Genomic DNA, 21146 nt, shown 5'->3' with positions numbered 1-21146 from the left:
GGAGTCAGATTTTTTGGCACCAACTTTGCACAGACTTTTGTCATGCGTAATTCCTCGTGTGAAATTTTTCTAACCGTTTCTAACATATCAGACACGCGGCTATTTTTTTCGCTCCATTCTCTCACTAGAATCGATATCGAACTTTTATATAGAATAAAGTTTGTTGAGAATTTCTGGCTCGATAAATTTCTCATCTCTTTTCTTAGCTTAAATTAAAAGGATTGTCAATAAGATTGGAGCGGGACAGTTTCTTATCAATTTGAAATTTCGGAGAACTATAACTATCGGATTGAATAAAACTAATATCAAATTTTATAGTATTTAATCTGAAATATTGATAACAATATCACATTAAATATAATATACCTATAATGAAAATTTGCTAAAAAGCTATTTATGTAAAAATGGCAGTGCATCACACATTTAAGAATATGTCATATATGTAATACTCCTAATAATATGGACAGTTGGTATGGGAAAAACGCCCCTACGTTATGGTGCCGACAATATTCTTTACCTCTCTCGTTCGAGACACTTTATCTATAGTGCGCATGCTTGAGAATGCGCTGAACCGAGCTGGAACCTCGGAGGATAGAGAAATCGTTGCACTTCTGTCTTTCTTAGTCAGAACAGCTTCCACTGACCATATAGAAGTATAACATATATGGAATATGTATTCTATAAAAAGTAGGTACAATCAAGAGGTTATTCATATATCTTATATATAAAAGGTTTCATCCAACATTTCACGAATAATTGGTTCTATGAAGATTCAAAATATTTCTTAATATGAAGGTCATTTATGATCTAAGACCCGATTGCATATCGTATTCGTGTATCATACCAAGGTCAGCCTACCTAACCTAACCAAGGTCAGTCTTCAATGTTTCACATCTATGTCGATGTTGGTTATATGATTAAACTACTTCGTAGCCGTAGCTATGTTTCACCGGAAGCATATTTAAGTTTATGGTGAAGGTATAATGAATGATAAAAATGTGAATGAATAGTATAGTCTTTTGTAAAAGTAAGAGCAAATGCTTAAGTCAAAGAATGATTTTGCCCGGCCCAACTTTATGAATAAAAGCTTAACTGAAATCGATGAGGATATTCACATACATACTTGATTTAGGCCCAATTTTACAAGTGAAGTTTGAACCTTAAACGTTACATTAAACCACAATTACAATATTGTCGGCGCGCTCAAAAAAAAGTTATTCGTCCTAGAACAAATATTCCCACTTATTTTTTTAATTTGTTTCGTTTCTATCGAAACATTTGTTTGTGTGTCTTCACAAGATGGTCCCAAACCACTTCATTGTTTGAGAAATTGCAAATTGTTCTCTATTCATGTTTGTTTATATAACTTTATATTGCCACGCTAGTGATAACTGGCAGAAAAATGTCCATAACTGTGACCTGTGAAATCTTGTTTATTATTGGTTCAAACTATAGTTTAAGCCTCAATTTAATCTCCAGTTTCACACTAGGTTGTAAAATTGGTCCTTAGTACTTCACTGGAATAATTGAACTAATAGCAACTGCATAAATGTTTAGGCAACATAGTTTTTAATCATTAGATCCAAAATATGGTGCAACGACTTGATAAATGTTTGAATATTAATTGTGACTATATCGTCGTTCGTCGTACAATTCATTCCAGTTAAATTTTCTCAAGCACTTTTACAAAATGGTTCTTGAAAAATGACCTTCGTAATAAGTTCTGTAAAATATTTCACAAGTCAAAATGGTGGCGTTATAAATATATAAAAATGGTAAGCTACATCATCCAATATGAATGAACATATCATTTATAAAAGATAGAAAAAGGAAAAAACAATAATCTGTTGTGATGTGAAACAGTATTTAGATTTTTAAATTCATTCTCTGTCTATATAATTATCGGAAGATTATGTCTTTCCTCCATTTTCTTTCACTTTGAACAAAAAATATCAGTCACCATATAGCATCTTCCATACTATTTGAATTATACAGAATATTATCAAAGTATTGTTATCCAATTACTTAGAATATTCAGCTTGAGTTAAAGGTGTTTTGTTGAAACCCGCAATTTTGTCTAAACGGATTTATCATAATATCCAAAACATCTTTGGTGAATTATTATCTATCAGATAAAAGTAGTTCACCTTGATATAGAAATAAATATCATCAAATAGAAAAGTACTCTCTCGAGAAAGTGTGCAAATGTTACCAAGGCAGTAATCAATGATTTCCAATTTCAAAATTGAGCACTAGAAATGTTTTATTTCTGCTCGCTTAGATTATTGATTTTAAACTACCTTTGGGGATTTTGATTGCTGTAAAACTTCCTCGATTATCAGTCGATTGCTGAACTAATGTATTAGTAGAACAAGAATACGTAGTATTTTAAATGAAGAAAATGAAGAATACAAATTCTATTAGAAAGAGTCGAAATTATTTATTTACAAAGAATATGTATTCGATCAGTGATCCAATTCCAACAACAATCGAAACTAATGTATTATGTATACAAAGGTTGGGAGATGAGGCCGAGTTGTGGTAAATCAAAAACATAAAAATGCTTGAATGTTTCTTCGTCTTCGCTTAATTTTTTGCATATTGCACAAGGATTTGTTGATGATAGCCTTCTGGTATACGATTCGTATTTGAAGAATGGTTTAGAAACATTTCGAACCAACTATTTCTCTTCTCATTGCACAAATATGAAGGTTCGCAAATCTCTCTCTTTGAACCATTCTACGAATTCACATACCTACGTGCATTTTTCATATACGTTTTTATCTATATACCAATTGCATTTACGAAATGATTTCCGATTGATTTTTGCCAGAATTATAAATTCAGTCGAGATAATAAAACGTTTTCCTTAGAAAAATTTTAAGAGAGAGTGTCTTTCCGACGCCAAAGCTTAATTGATTATAATTATTACTAACCCCAAATCTTATACTTTTTCATACTTACTAGATTGGACATGGAATTTCGATAATAGAGATCAAAGTACAAAAAGTAACTCAAGCAAAATAACATTAAATACTTTAAAACTGACACTATTCTAATTCAATTTAGTTTATTTTATTTCTATCTTGAAATAGTTCTATAAAACATTAAATGTTCGCAAAATTTGCGTTTTCAATTCCACAATTTTCAGAAAAAATTTAAAACATGCAACTAGATTTAAACCAACGAGAATGTCGCTACTAATTTTTCTCTTCATTTCTCGACAACATTAGTTTTAACTATTTTCATCCAAATCCGTTGAAAAGTTCTTCTTCGAAATATAAATTCAATCTTATGGTTTTCTACTTTATAAAGGTTATTAATTCTTGATTATCTTTTAGTCTAGGCTACCAAGGTTTTCACCTTCGATTTCCATGAACCTTTATCGATTTCAATGAAATTTTGACAACATGTAGGGAATATATCAAAAAGCAAAACCTACCTTATGGCGATGTGTGTTTTTTCCCTGCGGGTGAGTTCTACCAACTAGGGGGTAAAATTTTAATGTATAAAATAACTGCGGATATCGATAGAGGACCAAATTTTAAACAAAAATGGTTCGTAGCATTTTTTTTTGAAAATTCAATAGTTTTTGGGTTATCCGCGATAGAAAATTTATTTTTCTCGAAACAAACCACATTTTTAATCGATTTTTCATGAATAACTCAAATACTTATATAAAAAAATGAGGAGTTTGGTGCTTTTTAATTGGTTGTAGGCCTAATAATGATTTCTGGATGTTTGAACAATTCAGAAAGCAAAATTTGGAAAAAAATATATATAGATATATATCTGTAATCCTGATATTTTTGTTTTGTAGAGCGTAGGTGTGAATGCCGATGGTTAAAAAGCACTATCTAAATAAATAATTGATTTCAAAACAGTACATCGATTGAAAATCTTACAATTCGAACTGAAAATGCAGTATAGGAGAACGATTATTTGATAAACAAACTACTATTGGAACGAAGAATCCAGGTAACAATTAATGGGAAAATACGGATATAAGTCGAAATAATTTAGAAATATTTGAATATAACTGAAATTAGTTTCAAAATGAGAGAAATTTATTATAAAGTAGCGCCACTGTCATTGCCGTGACAGTTTATGCTCATGGCAGCAGTACTTCTCCACTTTTGAATTTTCCAGCCAAAATTGTTACCTCGATAACATTGTTTATCATTGTCTTGAATGAGAGTCTGGTTGCTTTTCAAAGTCGTGGCAGATTTATGTTTGGAAAATAATGATAGCGACAGATAGCGCCACTATCATTCCAATTGATTTATTATATTGTCGTGACAGTTAATGCTGATTTAAAATGAAAACTGCGAAGGAATTTACATTGAAAATTTGCGTACCCATAATTCTTCTTCGAAATGTAAATGCACCACTCATAAACCTTCATTGGCCCATGCACAACAACTTTGCTTAATATCATCATATGATCAAATGCATAGTTTAGTAATCCATAAAGAACATACAGGCAAACATTCTTTTTTATATTTATAGATAGTGGATTGACCCAGGATGCAGTAGATTATAATAATAATGATAAAGATTGAGAAATTTCAACAACTTCGGTTTTGTCAATGCAGTCCTACTCAATAACATCTAACATAAAAGTGATTTAACAGCAAAGAAATTACAAAAATACGATCTTTGGTTCCCTTTGCAATTTCTTCTGAATACTTTATATCACAGAAATGTTTTATTGTTAATTTTAATCCTACAAGCCACATCAAATTTACCATTGATTTTTGAAGCCACTTTACAAAAGCTTTTTTAGAATTTTAAATCGAATAATACACGTATACTACATAGTATTTTCTTATGTTTCAAATGTGTTAATAATCTATTTTCGCTCATTTCTTCATATCAATTTATATAGTAAAGTATATATATATACTTATATAAATTTCTAATGTACACCTACAATATTTCTTTTTAAATATCAACAGTATTTTTGTACTGATAAAAGTATAAATCCAGGTTTCTTGTTTTAGGAACAGTTTTGGCTGTTATGACTTGGTATCTTCGTTAAGAATTCCAAAAATTCAAAATTGTTTGAGGAACATTAACTAAACATACTGTAAGCTTTTTCTTTCAAAACAGTTTTTGAAAGAAATTGTACTCTTTAAATCTGCCTGCTAATTAATTTAGACCAAATTTTGGTAGTAAAAAGTCTATGATCACAGTATTTCAGAAGGTTTTTAGCATTCTAGTTTTCATTTAGAATATATATTTACAAGAATCCAATCTATATAATTCATAAAAGATGTTCAATTGAACCACTAATAAATTTGGAGGTCAAACTTCCTCAAGAGATATTCTGGTCCAGAAATGGTTAATATAATCCGTGGCATGGTACTTAGTAATCGTCGAATATAAGTACGAGCCACGACTACTTGAAGCTGATCAAAAAATCAGACAAAATAAAACTTATGAACAGTATTACAGTAGAATGGACTTTACCCAAGCAGCGGCTTCTAAGAAAGCAAAATCTGTTTTTTCGGCCAATAAGGTCAGTGTTTTGGGATTCCAAAACGGCCAATATTATGCCGATTTGCTTATTTATGCACCAAAATTAAGAAAACAAGACCGCATGTTGTACTATCACGAAAATGTGCCCGACCATTAGTCAATAATTGTTGCAGGAAAATTAGCTGAACTGTATCACGTTTTGTATCCTTCCCTCTCTAAATTCTCTTCTCACACTAATACCCCACAAAGAAATTTAGAGAAGAGCGATTTTATACAAATAAAAAGGTGATTATTTCCTTGGAATAGGTACTTAAGTAACTTTTCTCTTCAAAAGCCAAAAGCTGATGCAATTTTTTTTCAAGTAAATGTATGAAGAATGATTTCACGCTATTTATCTTAATGTGAATGAAGTATATCAGTTTTCAAGTCTATTTCATATATTTTTGTCCAAATTTTTCGTAGTCTCAACAGCGATAGAAATGTTGTGAAATGTATATTATAAAAACTGTCCCTAGAACAAAAATTTGTATTATAATCTAATGAGAATCAACCAATAAAACAATGCTCCATAAAAGTTGAAAACCTTAGGTTTGCTCATTTTATTTGTTAATTTGTTTTTAGATAGATTAGAATAAAAAACATTTACTTTCTATTTTTTGTGATAAATTTATGTTGTAAAATAAAGTAACGATAAAATTAGTTTGATACCAGCCATCACATCTTGTTTCGTTTTTAATAAGAAAGTTAACGGAACGACACTAAAAACGTATAAAAGAGTAGGAAGAAAACAAGAATCAATGTGAGGTATATCAATTAACTGTTTTATTGAATTTTCACCGACTCTATTCAAGGTCAAACGTAAACTCTGGGCCGAATTTAAGGGAGAGTAACCGAGGCTATAGCATCGGGATTTCCACAAAAAAGAAACCTCATAATTGATACTTGAAACGTGAAAATGTATCTTAATTTATCGATTTATTGGTGAAACAGCTTCCGTTCGTTACCACTAAAATTTAAAATAATTCTCGTTTCATATTCTATTTATATATTTTTGTTAAAATCTAAGAAAATAAACGTGATTTCACTATAAATTCTTCTTGAATGAAAATGAAAAGAAAATTGTTCAGTTTATTTGGAAAATTCTTTGGAGATGAGGGGGAGAGCCACCATTTCTTTGTTGCCTCAACGTCTCCAGACCTCTATAATAGTATATAAAACTCTAGTTATCATATACACTGAGACCCAACGGATTTATTATGCTCCTTTTTGATGTTGCATTGGGGATGTTCAGTGTTTATAGCTGATCTATTAATCCTGCTTCTTCCAGAAAATTCAGGGTAAGGAATGCTAAAAATATTCGTTCTCTATTTCATATGATCCTAAATGTAACGTTCTGGAGCTCAGTGGTCGCTGACACTTCAAGGGAATATGGAGGTTTCGTACTTTTAATACTTAATTTTGAGGCATAACTTTTTCGTTATTTCAACAGAAGGCGTGTCCTACTGTCTGATTATTTTTTCTCTAAATATTCGAATATGTTTTTAGAATATATAGAGATAAAAAGCATTTAGAATAATTTCTAGTGCCAATAGCACCGAATGTACATATACAGGCTATACTTAGCACCAAATCAGCAATACGCAACTTGATCTTTTCCTTTTAAATGGGAATGATTGTTTTTTTTATCTTTGGAATGTTCTTAGTTAAATTCGAATATTTGCGATTATTATTAAAATATCCACTATCCGCCTATGAAGAAATGAGACGATTTGAAAGATTCACTTCACATCAATTATCCAATAAAATAGGAAATCATTAAAAAAACGAAGCTGTAACATATACTTTAGAAAATGACAAGAACCACAAAACAATAGTAAGAAACAAAAACAAAATGAAAAAGAACGCACCTGAAATATTCAAAATAAGTCGTAGCTTAAGTAATTTCGAAATTCGGTAATTTTTCATAATTATTGAGCATTCAATTCAATTGATTCTCATTGTTATAATCCTAGAATTAGAATTTCTCATATATAAATTCGTAAAAGAATCTCAAAACATTATTGAAGTTTCGTTGAATATCTTCATTTTCAATGCCAAATAATGATTTAACTAATTTCTTACATCGTTAATCTATGTCAACTATTTCTAGTTTGCTTTAATACATGCTCGATGTCTATGCATTCTAGAACTGCAGCGCCTACAGAACTTCTTCTGATGCTCATTGGTGACATAATCGTCCATTTATTTGTCCTAGGATCATATTGTTCTACTGCATTAAGACTGGAAGAACCGTCGTTGCCTCCTAGAGCGTATATGAAACCATCTATAGCAACCACTTCATGAGTAGATCTAAAGAAGGTTATAATTAGTTCAAAAGACATATAACATCATCACATTCCCAAATTACTTTGAAACTACAGAGCTAGATATTGTATAGTGATTCGGTTTCTTCCGGGATTCCAGGATGATTGTTTATACAAGTGTGAAGTAAGGAAAAAGGTTTTGATATACGGGTGCATTTATTAAGTAGGTATAGAAGAAGATATGACGATTCGGTAATTGTTTAAATGTTGTTTATTTTTCACAAATAACATCATCTAAATGACGGCCCTCTCGAAAACGGCACTTCTCTAAATGCGAACGCAGATTTGTGAAAACTCTGCTGCCATTTCCTGACGGATATTTTCCTTTAGCTGACTAATGTTCCTCGGATTGTTCATATAGACTTTATGTTTGAGGTATCCCCACAAAATAAATCGATAGGTGTTAAGTCAGGGCTACGTGGGGGCTGAGGGATATCACCTCTTGTGGAAATTGGTCTTGTAGGAAACATCTCTCACAATCGCCATAGACATGTCGCTCCGTCTTCTTGAAACCAAATTCTCGTAATCGCTTTTCTTGATCTCACAAGTTCTACAGTTAAATATCCTCTAACATCACAAAATAGCGGTCGATGTTAAGGGTGATGTTTTGTCCTCGTGAATCTTCAAAGAAGAAAGTGCCAATAATTCCTTTGCTTCAGATTGCTGCCCATACAGTTACTTTCAAACTATGCAGTGGTTTTTATTGTTTCAGTTCCAGATTTTCTTCGGTCCAATAACGTCAATTTGGTCGGTTTACAAACCCATTTAAATGAAAATGAGCCTCATCTGAAAAAGGATATTATCAAAAGTGTAAAATCGACTAATCATTTCTTCAGCAAATGACAATCTTTCAATTCCTGTGTTAACTGAATTGCAGTCTAAAATCCAACTTCAAAATTCACTGTAAACTTCGTCGCGATAAGTTTAAAGCCGCTGATCGCTTCCGAATAGACAAATGAGGATTTTCTCGTACTGACTCCCTCACTCTAACAATAGTGTTTGTGGCCTAGACGTTCTTGGACGACCTTTTGCTGGTGGTTTAAACGTGGAACTGGTCTCTTCAAAACGCTTTCAAAACGAAAAATTAATTTGAGGTAAAGCACTACGTAGTAAATAATAATTGAAAATTATAATTACGAACAGAAAAAGCACATTATTTGGAATCTATGCAATTAAAAAAGTCTCTCTAGATGTTTTATTAATCTTTTTACCAAGATGCAATCAGAGGCTTCCAATTATATCAAGAAGATGTGCAGCAATAATCCAAGCAAAGAAAGGTAATAATTTAAGTTATTTATGTTAACAAATCTTGCGATTTCTGCTTTCCGTTTCGTCCATCTGGTATTTTTATGTCGGAATACAAAAATTTTGTTTGACACCATCATGTTAAATATTTAATGAGCTTCCTAACTTTTTTCTTATATACTTTTCTTTATTTTACAAAATATGAGTAAATTTTAAACTTCTGTCTAGTAATATGTGGTCCAAGTACCTTCGACTATTCATAGAAGTGATGGGTTCCCAGGCATTCCTTCTCAAATTAAAACGTTCACCGCTTGCCATACACATCGTACCATCATTTCCTCCAATACAATACAACTGACCATTCAAAGCAGCTACGCCGCAACTACTTCTTCTTGAAGTCATAGAGGGTACAGACTGCCAAGTACCTTCTCTTGGATCAAATCTACGCAATTAAAATTGGATTAGATGACCAAACGAGGAGGTAATATTAGGATCATGACTTACTTCTCGACAGATGCTTGATAGTTAGTCGAATCAAATCCACCTAATGCATAAATGCAGTTTTCTGGAAAATAAAAATCCAACATATTGTATCAAATATTACTGAAGTTTAGTTACCTACCAACAACGGCTATTCGACAGTAGCGTCTTCTTGTATTCATAGCGGGACAACTACACCATATTCCTGTTAAAGAATCGAACCTTTCCATTGAACTGAGACAAGAAGCACCGTCGTAACCACCGCAAACGTAAATTAGACCATCTAATGAACAAATTCCTGTAATAGAATAAAAGTCATATCCATTATGTATGTTATCGGAAATGTATGTAATCCGTTATTGTATACAATTCCTAGGAAATATGTAATTCCTAAATGGAAATGGGTAATCACGCATAGCGCCTATGAAAGAGCGATTTTATAGTATTTTAGCGTTATTAAGAACGTTAACAAAGCTGAGAACACTGCTTATATTGAAGATGAACGTTATAGAGTTAATTTAGGTTAGGTTGGGCTTACCCTACAAAAAAAAATACCCATATGGACTGACTCGTTTACATTTTGACTTTATTATATTTCACGATATGATTGTTGCGTTGTTATCTTAACGAGTGCTTTAATAAAAATTATTATTCGCATTTTAACAACGTGTTTTATTACAGAGAGCATTATTTCTATACATTTCCTAATACGTATAATACGATATTGGAATTATATACAATTCCTAGGAATTTTTTGTGCACATTTCCTAGGACATTTATATAGTAAATAGTTTTTGAAACAATATTTTATACATTTCCTAAATATCTTCGCAATTATATAAGTTTCCTAGGATTTGTATACAATTCCTAGATTTCATTCATTTCCGGTAACATATATATCTATTTTATATTATATATTGAAGTCATAACTATCAAAAACTAAGCTTGAATCGATGATTTTTACCATCCTTACACTCATGTCACAATTCTACTTTGAAATAAGCTTGTCACATGAATTTAGAAACAGTTTTTGTTCATTATATAATACGCCCAAAAAAATTAAACATCCTAGCTACTTTGAAACTGGTGCAATCAGTTTAAGATTGCACCAGCAAAACGCAATTTTATATTCAATTTAACCATAGAGACTTTGACTTCTAATCCACATGACTATTTGACTATAGTACAACACATGTGTGTATGTGAAAACATCATCGCATAGTTGGGCAGTATAGTACAGGGCCGGATTAAGCTAGGGGCTTGGGGGGCTATAGCACCGGGCCCCAGGTCCAAGAGGGCCCCATCATTTGGAAATCATTCTGTATTTTTTGATGTGTTGATACCACAAATCTAACGTATTGATATTATGTTGTAAATTTCTCCGGGTTTTTGAATTCCTTAAGGGGGCTCCGTCATTATTTTAGCCCCGGGCCTTATAAATCTTAATCCGGCCCTGGTATAGTATGTTGAAATTTAAAGGAACCTTTTTTACTTCAGGATAATGCATCCAACCTTTTATTGTAAGTGAAGGGGAAGAAAAGTGATCCGATTCCGTATTTGCGTTTTATTTTCACAGTGTAAGACAATGATAAAAATATCTAATATTCCTTTCTCTCTTTCTTTTATATACCATCGGTGAGTGAATTACGTAAAACCTACAAGAGTTTTTACACAGTTCATGATATAGAGAGAATGTATACGTTTTTGCTGAAAATAAATTGTTCTAGTAATTTCCTGACTGAAATCCCCTTGAAGCTTACCTAAACAGGATCGCTTTGTTCCCATTGGAGTGATTGGGGACCAACTATTACTTAAGGGATTGTAACATTCTGCTGTTGCCATATCTGATGCCCCGTCGTATCTATAATTTATTAAAAACAAATTTATTATGTAAGCGATATGAACAACAAACAAATAATTATAAATACATTTTCTCGGGGTCGATAGAATATAGGAGATATAGTCAATGATAACAGAAAAAATTAAGTTATGCTATCTAAATGTGATATTATGGCCGGAAATAAATTGCCCTCACATGTGAACTCCATCATATGATGCAACAGCACTTAATGGAATAGCTACCTCGCTCAAAAACATAAATGATCGTAGCTACTCTGATTTAGAAAATATACTGGTGCATCTAGTTCTAAGATTATTGACGTTTCAAAAAGCAATTAGATCATTTTTAATTTTGACACTTTTATCCCTTTGAATATCTAAATACTCACCCTCCGACAACGTAAAGTAGTCGTCTTAAACCAGTTACACCCGATCTAGATCGTCGCCATTGCATCGGAGCTATTGTTGACCAAGAATCAGATTTTGGATTATAAACTTCACATTCAGAATGTATTGCGAATAATGATCCTCCACCTATAAAATTCGACATACAAAACAAAATGTTTCAATTGTCCTAAATCACAAACGTGAAAAAGAGGTAGGAGTGTCTTTATATATTATGAAGTATGTTCATGTGTTAAGAATGACCAGGTTGAGTTGGTTTCACCATATTGTATGTAGAACAGATCAAGATGAAGGTTATAAAATGATTTTGGATAAAGGTTTCAATACATCCTCATTGCATTATTTAATTACAATACGAACACGAAAGCAAATATGTCTTAAACTAAGATTAGATAAAATATATAATTAGGTATCGATCGATGTTTCTTCGTTACTCAAAAAATTAAAATTATTATTAGTTTGATAGTTGAGCTAACACAAGCCTAGGTTACATCGAATACCTACAATGTAAACCATCAGAAAAATTATTTCTCTTGAAAAAGGAAGTTCCTTTGGGTTGTTATAAATATTACAGGATTGTAAATTCAGCAAATTCATTCTTATTATATACACATATATTATGACCTAAAGTGAAGGGTTTACATTAAATATACGAACATTTTCCATTCTTTTCCATTTCTTGCAAACATTTTTATCTCTCTCCACGATTGACCTCTGAACTCCATCCAATACTGTAATTGATTTTTGTCTTTGTCTTCCTTTTGTCTATTAATTTGAATTTTTACTCTATACATTTTCATTTGTCCATCATTTTCCATTCTTTGACTACGTTCAGCTTGATTGTCGTTGTTGCCCCCCTGTCATTCTCGTAATTCTGATTTTATCATTTCTATTCACTTCTGATGTTTGTATGAGGTATTTCTTCTCTGCTCATTGTGTTCTGCTCGATAAATAGTGTACTTTCATCTCTGTTTGGAGATAAATTCGTCATAGTATAGTTTAATGGTTTTTTCAATTCTATCATTTATTTCAGCATCTTATTTTTCATTGGAACGCTGGGTACTTCATTTATCTATTGATATTTTGACCAGTATTTTAGTTTTGTTTATTTGTTATTGTTTAACTCAAACTCCATATATCCATATATTTTCATATATTTTTTCGTAATAATTCTTATTACTACAGTAACCACTATTTAGACTCTGTCTTGATTCTCATATCAATAACTTTTCTTTCATTTCCCATTCATTTTTTTTTTGATAATGTGGTCCATATATCCGTTAATAAATGTTAATGTTACTATTTTCTCCTCGTCTCAATTCTACATTTGTCTTATTTAAAGTTATATGGTATTATAAAATTCTTGTTTACTTCATATTTTGTATAATTTTCACAATTTTATTCTTCATTCTTTTCCCATTCTCCCCATTTCTATGTGAGGAGGAATGAAATGCTTTCTTAAGCTTTACGAGTATGATTCTTTTATTTTTAATTTTATTGTCTTTTTCTCTCCTATTGTTAAAATATCATTTTGAGAGCTTCATTCTGGTCTAAATCCATTTCTTTCGACAAGTTATTTATAATTTGCTCATACATTTCACATTTGTTTTCAGTAGTGTCATTCGGGCAGTTTTTGGCCTTTTTTTCTGCTATAAAATAATTATTTTTTTTATTTTTATTATGAGAACCTTTATATGATAATTTTTAAGCCGATTATCTCACTTATAGGTACGAATCCACATCTGCAAATACTCAAAATTGGAAAGCTAATCGAACTTTTTTGACAATCGCTTTAGTTGACTAATAATTTGATGTTTCCTGAAGTATTACTCATAAACTATATCTTACCTATTGCAAAAAGATATGGTTGAGCCCCGTTAGGTTTTCTTTCCAAAGTTCTAGAGCTAGATAGAACACATCTTCGTTCCGGCGCTAGATGATATCTCATAGCTTCTAAAAGTAGTTCTCTACAGTCGTTGTTGTCTCTTATCAATTTTTCGTTGTCCACTCTAGTCATAAGAAATTCCCTATTCACCAATGGTAATCTCACGTGCTGCATTAACTAAACAGAAAATTTAGAAATCTACAAATTGAAGCAAGATGATTTATTGACGTGATTAGTCAAATACTACTAAATAGAGATATACCAAGTGTTTCTAATTAGCTATGACGCTTCCTAATATTTAGAACATTGAACGTACACCATACGAGTCTGGACTATTATAAAATGAATTAGGCAAATCAACATTTAATATAATCATCATACTCACCCTGGATATATATTTACTCCTCTCTGCCAGATCATGCTTCACCCAATTTAAAACAGCAGTGAAAACATTCTCTTCGGAAGAGATATTCAGTTGACTATTAGAAATTAATTCGTTAACCTGAAATTTATTTTACATTGGTTGATTTAACTCAAGTTCATCTAATTACACCTAACTTAATAATCAAATTATTTTCAAGATAGATAAGACATAAACGATGTGTAGCCGCATATTGGTCGTAAAATTGCAAAACGTCAAGGTCCTGTTGGTAATTATTTTTAGCTTGGGGATTTATATAACTTTATCTCTGATTAAATATAACAACCTCACAGTTTTGGATAATACGCCGTATTACGCTTAGAAACTTAAAAAGGAAGTCTAGAAGAGCAGTATTAAATCTGGATAATGTTTGAAAAAGATCTACTCGTAGATCGGCGAAATAATGTCGAATCAGTAGTTTTCGAATATTGTAAAAAATATAAGTATAATTACAATTAATACCTAGGGCTCGAAATTAAACTTTTCTCTTTGTTTCATAGCCAAATAAATATAAAAAAATAATGGGAATATTGAAGAAATTATGTAAATTAATTATCATGGAACAGATTTTGAAATATTTTTAGAATAATGAAGAAATTATGGAAATTGTCGAGAAGAAAGTCATGAGAGCATTGGAAAGATATTAAAAATATGTGAAAATTATCTGAAGTATCAATTGAGAAGACTCTGAAAAAATTATGAGAATTTCGAGGAAAATATGAGGAAAATTATAAAAACATTGAGGAAATATGATGTAAATCATGGCAAGGTTATAGCAATTATGAGAAGATTTTGCAAATAATGAGTTTTCACAATATATAACAATTTTATGTAAATTGTGGAAAAATTATCAAAAAATTATGGAAAAATTATAAAAAATGATGAGAAATTGTCAAAAATAGAAAAAACAATGGGAACATTATGATGAATTCTTAAAAAAAAAATTATAAAAACATGATAATTAGAGCAAAATCATGGAAATCAAAAAAATTCTGGGATATATACGAAAATACCAAGAAAATTGAAAAAGAAAATAATAGAATAAATATGAAAATTTTGGAAAAATAATGAATTTACGGGTATTATAAGACATTTATGAATTTTTCTGGAAAACAGTCTTTTAAATAAAAATAATATAGTATTACCAGAAATTTTTAAATATACAATAATTATAAGAAAGTTATTCGGAACGTAAAAAACTGATTTATTATAAAATAAGACTTTCAATAGAAATAAAATGTCAAACATTTCTAACACAAAAAATATAATTTTACTATACTTTTACCTCTTCGAATGGAAGCAGCAGAAATTCTTCTGTACCAACTACCTGCTGAAAATTCTGTAACGCATATACATGCGATTTTAAATGTAATTCCTTACAAGAATGTGTATCTGAAAAATGCACACATATTCACTAACAAATTTTCAGTTCAGTCTGGTTTTCAAGTCATATTAATACATATTAGGGATTTGACATTATATGTATCTCGTTGAATGCACACTAATAGTTTGCATCAACATGAATATCTATTGACTCAATATATTATTAACTTTTTTCTTACAAACTTTATTGGATCTGCAGTTCAGTAGTATTCATGCAATGAGAGAATATATAAAATGGATGCTATACCTAGCAGAGATTCTAAATGGATACAAAAGAAAAAAAATGTTTGAAATAATTCAAATATAAAGGAGCAATATGAAACTCAAATTATGGATAAAATAGGAGTGAACTGAGAATGAAGAAAAAGACATCACAAACTTTTTTGGAACAAGGTTCTCCAGGAATGGAATCCTTAGAAGATTAAAATAAATAACCGTTCAGTATACAATTGAGTCAAAACCATCACACAAACCAAGTTATCTTAAATCAAAAGCACGAGAGACGAGAAATCTAATGCGAGCGGGCAAAAGAAATATACAAATTCACAAAACCATTTCAATCTAATATTACAAGGTGTATTAAAAAACTTAAAACAAAGAAGAATTGAGAATTGAAGATAGTTACAGAGATCTAGTATAGATTTAATAAATTTGTACTCACCTGCAAAACTTCTGATTCCTAAACAATTTGTGGGATGCAACTGTCGTAGTAAAAATCTGCAGCAAGCTTCTCTGACTTCTTGCATTTGAAGTAAGCTGCTTGCCGGCAACAATACTTGAACATTATCTGGTGTTACAGTTATCTGTCCCGTATAAGCGTATTCTATCAGGAGAGAAATTGCTGTTGAGTCCAAATCGTGGATCTCAATTTCTGATAGAAGATGTTCTTTCATATCTACTGAATTTTGAAAACGTATTTAAATTGTATGAAATATTGAAATTCACTGGTATATTCATAGAGAAACAAATTAAACCAAATCCTATGAAGCATTTCTACATTTTTCTACTCGCATCATTACTGTGCTATTGTGAAAAAAGTCCTTTCTACGTTAAACTGAAAGTAATAAGCAGAGTAGTATTGTTAACCACAACATAATTTATCTCAAAGCTTAGTGAACATCTCTTGGTAATATTTTATAGATAGTTTTTTGCGTTGAAAAGTGGCTATATGATCAAAAATGATGTTGAACGTCCGGGATCGTCATTTTGTATAATTACTCCAAGACTGGATAGTCAAATCGGTGTTCTTTTTCGGCCAATAAGATGATGATCACAATAGTTTTGGAGTAATCTTCATTTATTATAAAGGAGAAAGATAATAATTGCATAGCTCCATCACTGCAATACGCTTGCTTAGAAAGCATTCAGATTTAGTACCTTATTCGCCATATCCATCTCATCTGGTTCACTTCCACATTCTCTATTCCCAAACTCACAAATTGGATTGTTGAGATCGACTTCAGTCAAATGAAGAGTGTGAACAGTTAAGAATTGATTATGATAATAAGTGAAATATGTTGATTGCAATAAAGTAACTGAATGATCACTCTTTGGTTTAACCCCCTGCGTACAAGAATTGTTATTATCAATTATGTATCTCATATTCATACCTTTCATTTGTGAAGCAGGATAATTTCAGAATTAAAAAAATATCTTAATTGAACCAATGGGAATACTTAGTAAAATACTTAGATTAGGTTAAATGTAAAATGTCGGTTATTCGTTGGGTTAGATGTATCGTTTCTTTCATAATAACACAGTAGCCTAAAGTCTATTTATCGAAAAAAAAAAAAAATAGTAAACCAAAACAATGATCATAAACGTGAACATTCCGGGCGAAACACGCGCGTAATTTTCTTAAACATGTCTGACACGGATACAGCTGATGAAGTTGATGATTTTGACGGAAGCGCCATCAGAAGAATTGTACACAATTTTTTCTGTAAAAATAGGTTACCTACAGTGGATAAAATTCTGAAAGTAGTTAACGAAGATAAGGACTTGGCGGATTTCAAAAGATCAACATTTTATAATTTATTAAAGGAAATGGGATTTCAATGCAAAAAATGTGGAAAGAACAGTTCATTATTAGAAAAAGCAGAAATAATTGTGTGGAGGCGAGAATACCTTTCAAAAAATTGAGAAATTTTGTGAAGAAAATATAAAAATTTACTATCTGGATGAAACATAGGTAAACCCTGGACATACAAAAGACAAGCATTCTTGGATGGTCATTCCATAAGTTTCAAAAAACTATTTTACAAGCTTTTATTTAGTGTCACCTGTCTGTACATGCATGTGTGTAATCAAATCTAAGAAGTTCATTTTGATTGACATCTACTTATAGCACTATATCAAAGGCTATCGCTAAAACTATAAAACATGAATGAACTTCCTTTTCTTTACTTTCAATTTCTCGCTTGATTGTTTAATTCTAAATACAAGTTATTTTAGCTTCTTCCATTTTCAAAGCCATATTGTGAGTTCTCTAAAATGTCATTCAAATAAAAGCTCAAGTTTCTAAAAAGATTGTTAACTATTATTTATTATTGGGTTGACTTAGATAATGTCCATATTCATTACAATTAATTACAAATTAATAGCACATTTTAAGTTTGGTTGTATATGTGCTTGGTTTTCTACCAGACGCTTTATGAGTATTTGAATCGAAAAAAACCGGAGACTAGCACGAGGATATGGTTTTCGAAAACTCTACCGAAGCTTCAAGAGATTTGTGTTGCCGTATTAGACAATACTTTGTATTACACGAGGAAACATGAAAAAATTCCAACAATGGTCAGAAGGAAAGCAGGTATTCAAAAATAGCTTACTTCCAAAAACATCGATTTTGATGAAAGGATGGTGAGGCAGAGCTTTTAGAAAGTGTCAAAGAGCATAAAAATAAGTAAAATTCAAATATTATTGATGAAATTGTCAAAAAACGAAATAAAACCATTTTACGATTACCGCCCTACCAAAATGTGGAATATAGACAATGTAATTGATTTGCATGTTGAGCCCCTTATTATAAATGTTGGCGAGAGTGGAAGCTCAATTTCATTTGATGGGGAATACGGTGGCATCTATTAATTACGTAAGCCATTTCCTTCTCCTCCCCCTCAGATTAGATTTAGTGAGATTTGCCTGAACCACCCTCCTTTTACGTGATATTGACGCTAAAAATATTTCACACTGAATTTATATTTATTATTCGAAAAAATAATAAACCCTTCAGGTATACTATTGTTAATTTATATAAATTGAATAAAATTCAAAGTAAAAACAGATAACAACAAAACTTTTTTACAAATTTTACTCAATCCATGGAGACTCGTGTACTTTTTCGATTGGAATAATTGGACACATATTATCTGGAATTTTTGGGAATGACGGAAGACAGTCACGGGAAGGAAATGTCTACGTTTTCTTCGTCTATCCATTCCAAACTTTAGCACGACGCTTGACTACACATATTGGTTGAATCTTGACTACAGTTTTTCGTTTATCACTTCTGCAGCTTTACACACGAAGTGAAATAAATGCCACATGTCTTACAACATCTATAATCAGTAGTTTTATCATTTTCTATATTACTCTCACACTGATTTTAATGGCCATTTTTTTAGGTTGACGTGAAATTTTCTGTTATACCGCCCTCAGTTTAAATGAGGTTTGGTGAGATGTCATTGAGACCCTCCCTCTCATTCTGAGCTTACGTAATTAATGGATGCCCCCTAAGATGTGTTTGTTAAAGTAAAAAATGGAAAATTTTTAAATTAATGTATTCCATATTCTGGTCGTTCACGTTTACATTTTGTATTTTTGTAATAATAATTGTGTATAATTATTTATAATTTAAATTACTAATTTGCCGAATGAAACCGCAAATTATTTCTTAAGTGCAGAACTATTACATGCTCGGCTTTGGCGTTTTCAACTCCGATCACGAGCACTATGTGTGAGTATGTTTTAGTTTACTATTTTTCTTCGATAAATAGACTTTATATTGAAGCTTATGAAATTTATATTAGGTTTTGAAATCCTTATTACTATCATAGTTTTCATGTTTAAAATTTTGTTACATCTTATGATTATAAAGTTTATGCACGAATAAAATATGCACTAGTAGTTCTAAGTGAATCGAAACATATTTAGTCTTAGGTACGATGAAGTAATTTAAATTTCAAAACCTCATAATGAATATCTACTCTTTCCTACTTACCATTAAACATTGCATAAAAATATGGACTAACTGATGCTAGAACGACCTTATGGGCTCTAAATTTTTCTAATCCTATTTTTAATGTAATATCACAAAGCTATAAAGAAAAAGTATATAAAAATGTACTCAATCAGGAGTTTTATAAAACAACATAATAAACATTTACAGCGAATTTCAATAATTTTCAAAATCCACAAATAAATTTGATTATACCCAGTTAAACTTGATCTATATATTTATATACAGTGTTCCAGAGAAAAACTTTATTATTATCAATTTTAGACAGTTCAAATGAGGATGTCGGTGTAATGCTAATAGTGAACAGTGTATTCAGATTGTACACAAGGTTTTTTAGAAATTTTAGTTTTAAAAAAATTAACAAACTGGTTTCTAAAGTTAATCAAATCAAAAAGTAATTCATTTCTTACTGATACCCAGAATTATTTACTATTTCTTACTATTATCAACTCATTAGTATGTCCCTTATACCTTCTAAGGACTGTCGATGTCCAGCAATGACAATCTTTAATCGATAAATACTTCTATCAATTTAACGCCATCTTACAGCAGTGATAATTTATTATTTATTCACCCAGCCGATATTGTAGACTCCGTTTCTTAGGCCTCGTATCCGGATGGAAATAATTAAACCTGATGATCTTGATACGGACAATGGAGCATAATTTTCAAACTACTGGATTATCATAATGTCTTGATAAGTATGCAAACTTTAAATTTATCTGTTCATTAGAAGTAAGTAATGATCAAAAAAATATAGTCCAAGAAATCTATTACGTGATATCCTGGATGTTTTCAAGTTGGGGAAAATCGAATTCAAAGATTTCTTTGTATATATAAAAAAAATGTATGTGAAGGTAACATAAAACATTTGAAAATATGAAAATCGCTCATGAGTATTCTATACTTTCTATTTATTGAAAAAAATTGATTAGAGAAAATTTGTACCAGTCAACTTGGTTTCTGACGGTGACATCTACTACATGAATGTCCCTATGAAACGAGAGCTCTCAGGAGCCCGAATATAGTAACGCAAAGACAGTGATGGACACAACATTCGACTAAGCAGGTACGTTACAGTTATGTAGACCGAGCGAGTGGCCCTATTCACTGCGACCCAGCTGGCTGGGCAAGATATCCGCATTACTGTGCTCATAGGAGGGTACAACTACAATTATAGCTCTCCAAAGAAGGACCACCCAATCAAAGTTATTCTGGAATGCTGCCAGTCACTGGTAAAACGTCAGTGAAGCTGTTTTAGACCCCTGTAAATAGGAAAATGAAATGTCGACAAGCAAACCAGGATTGTAGCCAGTAAGTCGCTGGCAGAACTCTACCTTGCAATGGGAATTCCGTACTCGTGAATGATTGAACACAAGTTGTGGGAAAAAGAAGAAAGAAAGG

General features: G+C 31.2%; 1 protein-coding gene across 3 annotated transcripts in view; it reads right to left on the bottom strand.

Annotated features, from left to right (window-relative positions):
- Positions 1–307: 307 nt before the first annotated feature.
- LOC130898589 (kelch-like protein 17) overlaps positions 308–21146 on the bottom strand; it is a 43320-nt gene continuing 22481 nt past the window's right edge. The window contains exons 3-14 of one of the 3 annotated variants that reach the window (XM_057807992.1): positions 19725–19821; positions 16164–16400; positions 15405–15511; positions 14084–14200; positions 13662–13875; positions 11798–11942; positions 11330–11430; positions 9712–9867; positions 9594–9654; positions 9337–9531; positions 7603–7830; positions 308–5992 (exon numbers count right to left, since the gene is read on the bottom strand). In XM_057807992.1, coding sequence (XP_057663975.1) covers positions 7617–7830; positions 9337–9531; positions 9594–9654; positions 9712–9867; positions 11330–11430; positions 11798–11942; positions 13662–13875; positions 14084–14200; positions 15405–15511; positions 16164–16400; positions 19725–19821 — 1644 coding nt within the window. In that variant the 3' untranslated portion in view covers positions 308–5992; positions 7603–7616. Of the gene's footprint in view, positions 7831–8039; positions 8631–9336; positions 9532–9593; positions 9655–9711; positions 9868–11329; positions 11431–11797; positions 11943–13661; positions 13876–14083; positions 14201–15404; positions 15512–16163; positions 16401–19724; positions 19822–21146 lie in introns of those variants that run through there. The other 2 variants (XM_057807993.1, XM_057807994.1) reach the window with 2 other exon arrangements.

Source organism: Diorhabda carinulata, chromosome 10 (assembly GCF_026250575.1).
Source record: "Diorhabda carinulata isolate Delta chromosome 10, icDioCari1.1, whole genome shotgun sequence".
In the NCBI taxonomy this organism is placed as follows: Eukaryota; Metazoa; Arthropoda; class Insecta; order Coleoptera; family Chrysomelidae; genus Diorhabda; species Diorhabda carinulata.
The sequence above is the reverse complement of the archived record's forward strand: the minus strand, read 5'-3'. Positions and strand labels throughout refer to the sequence as shown.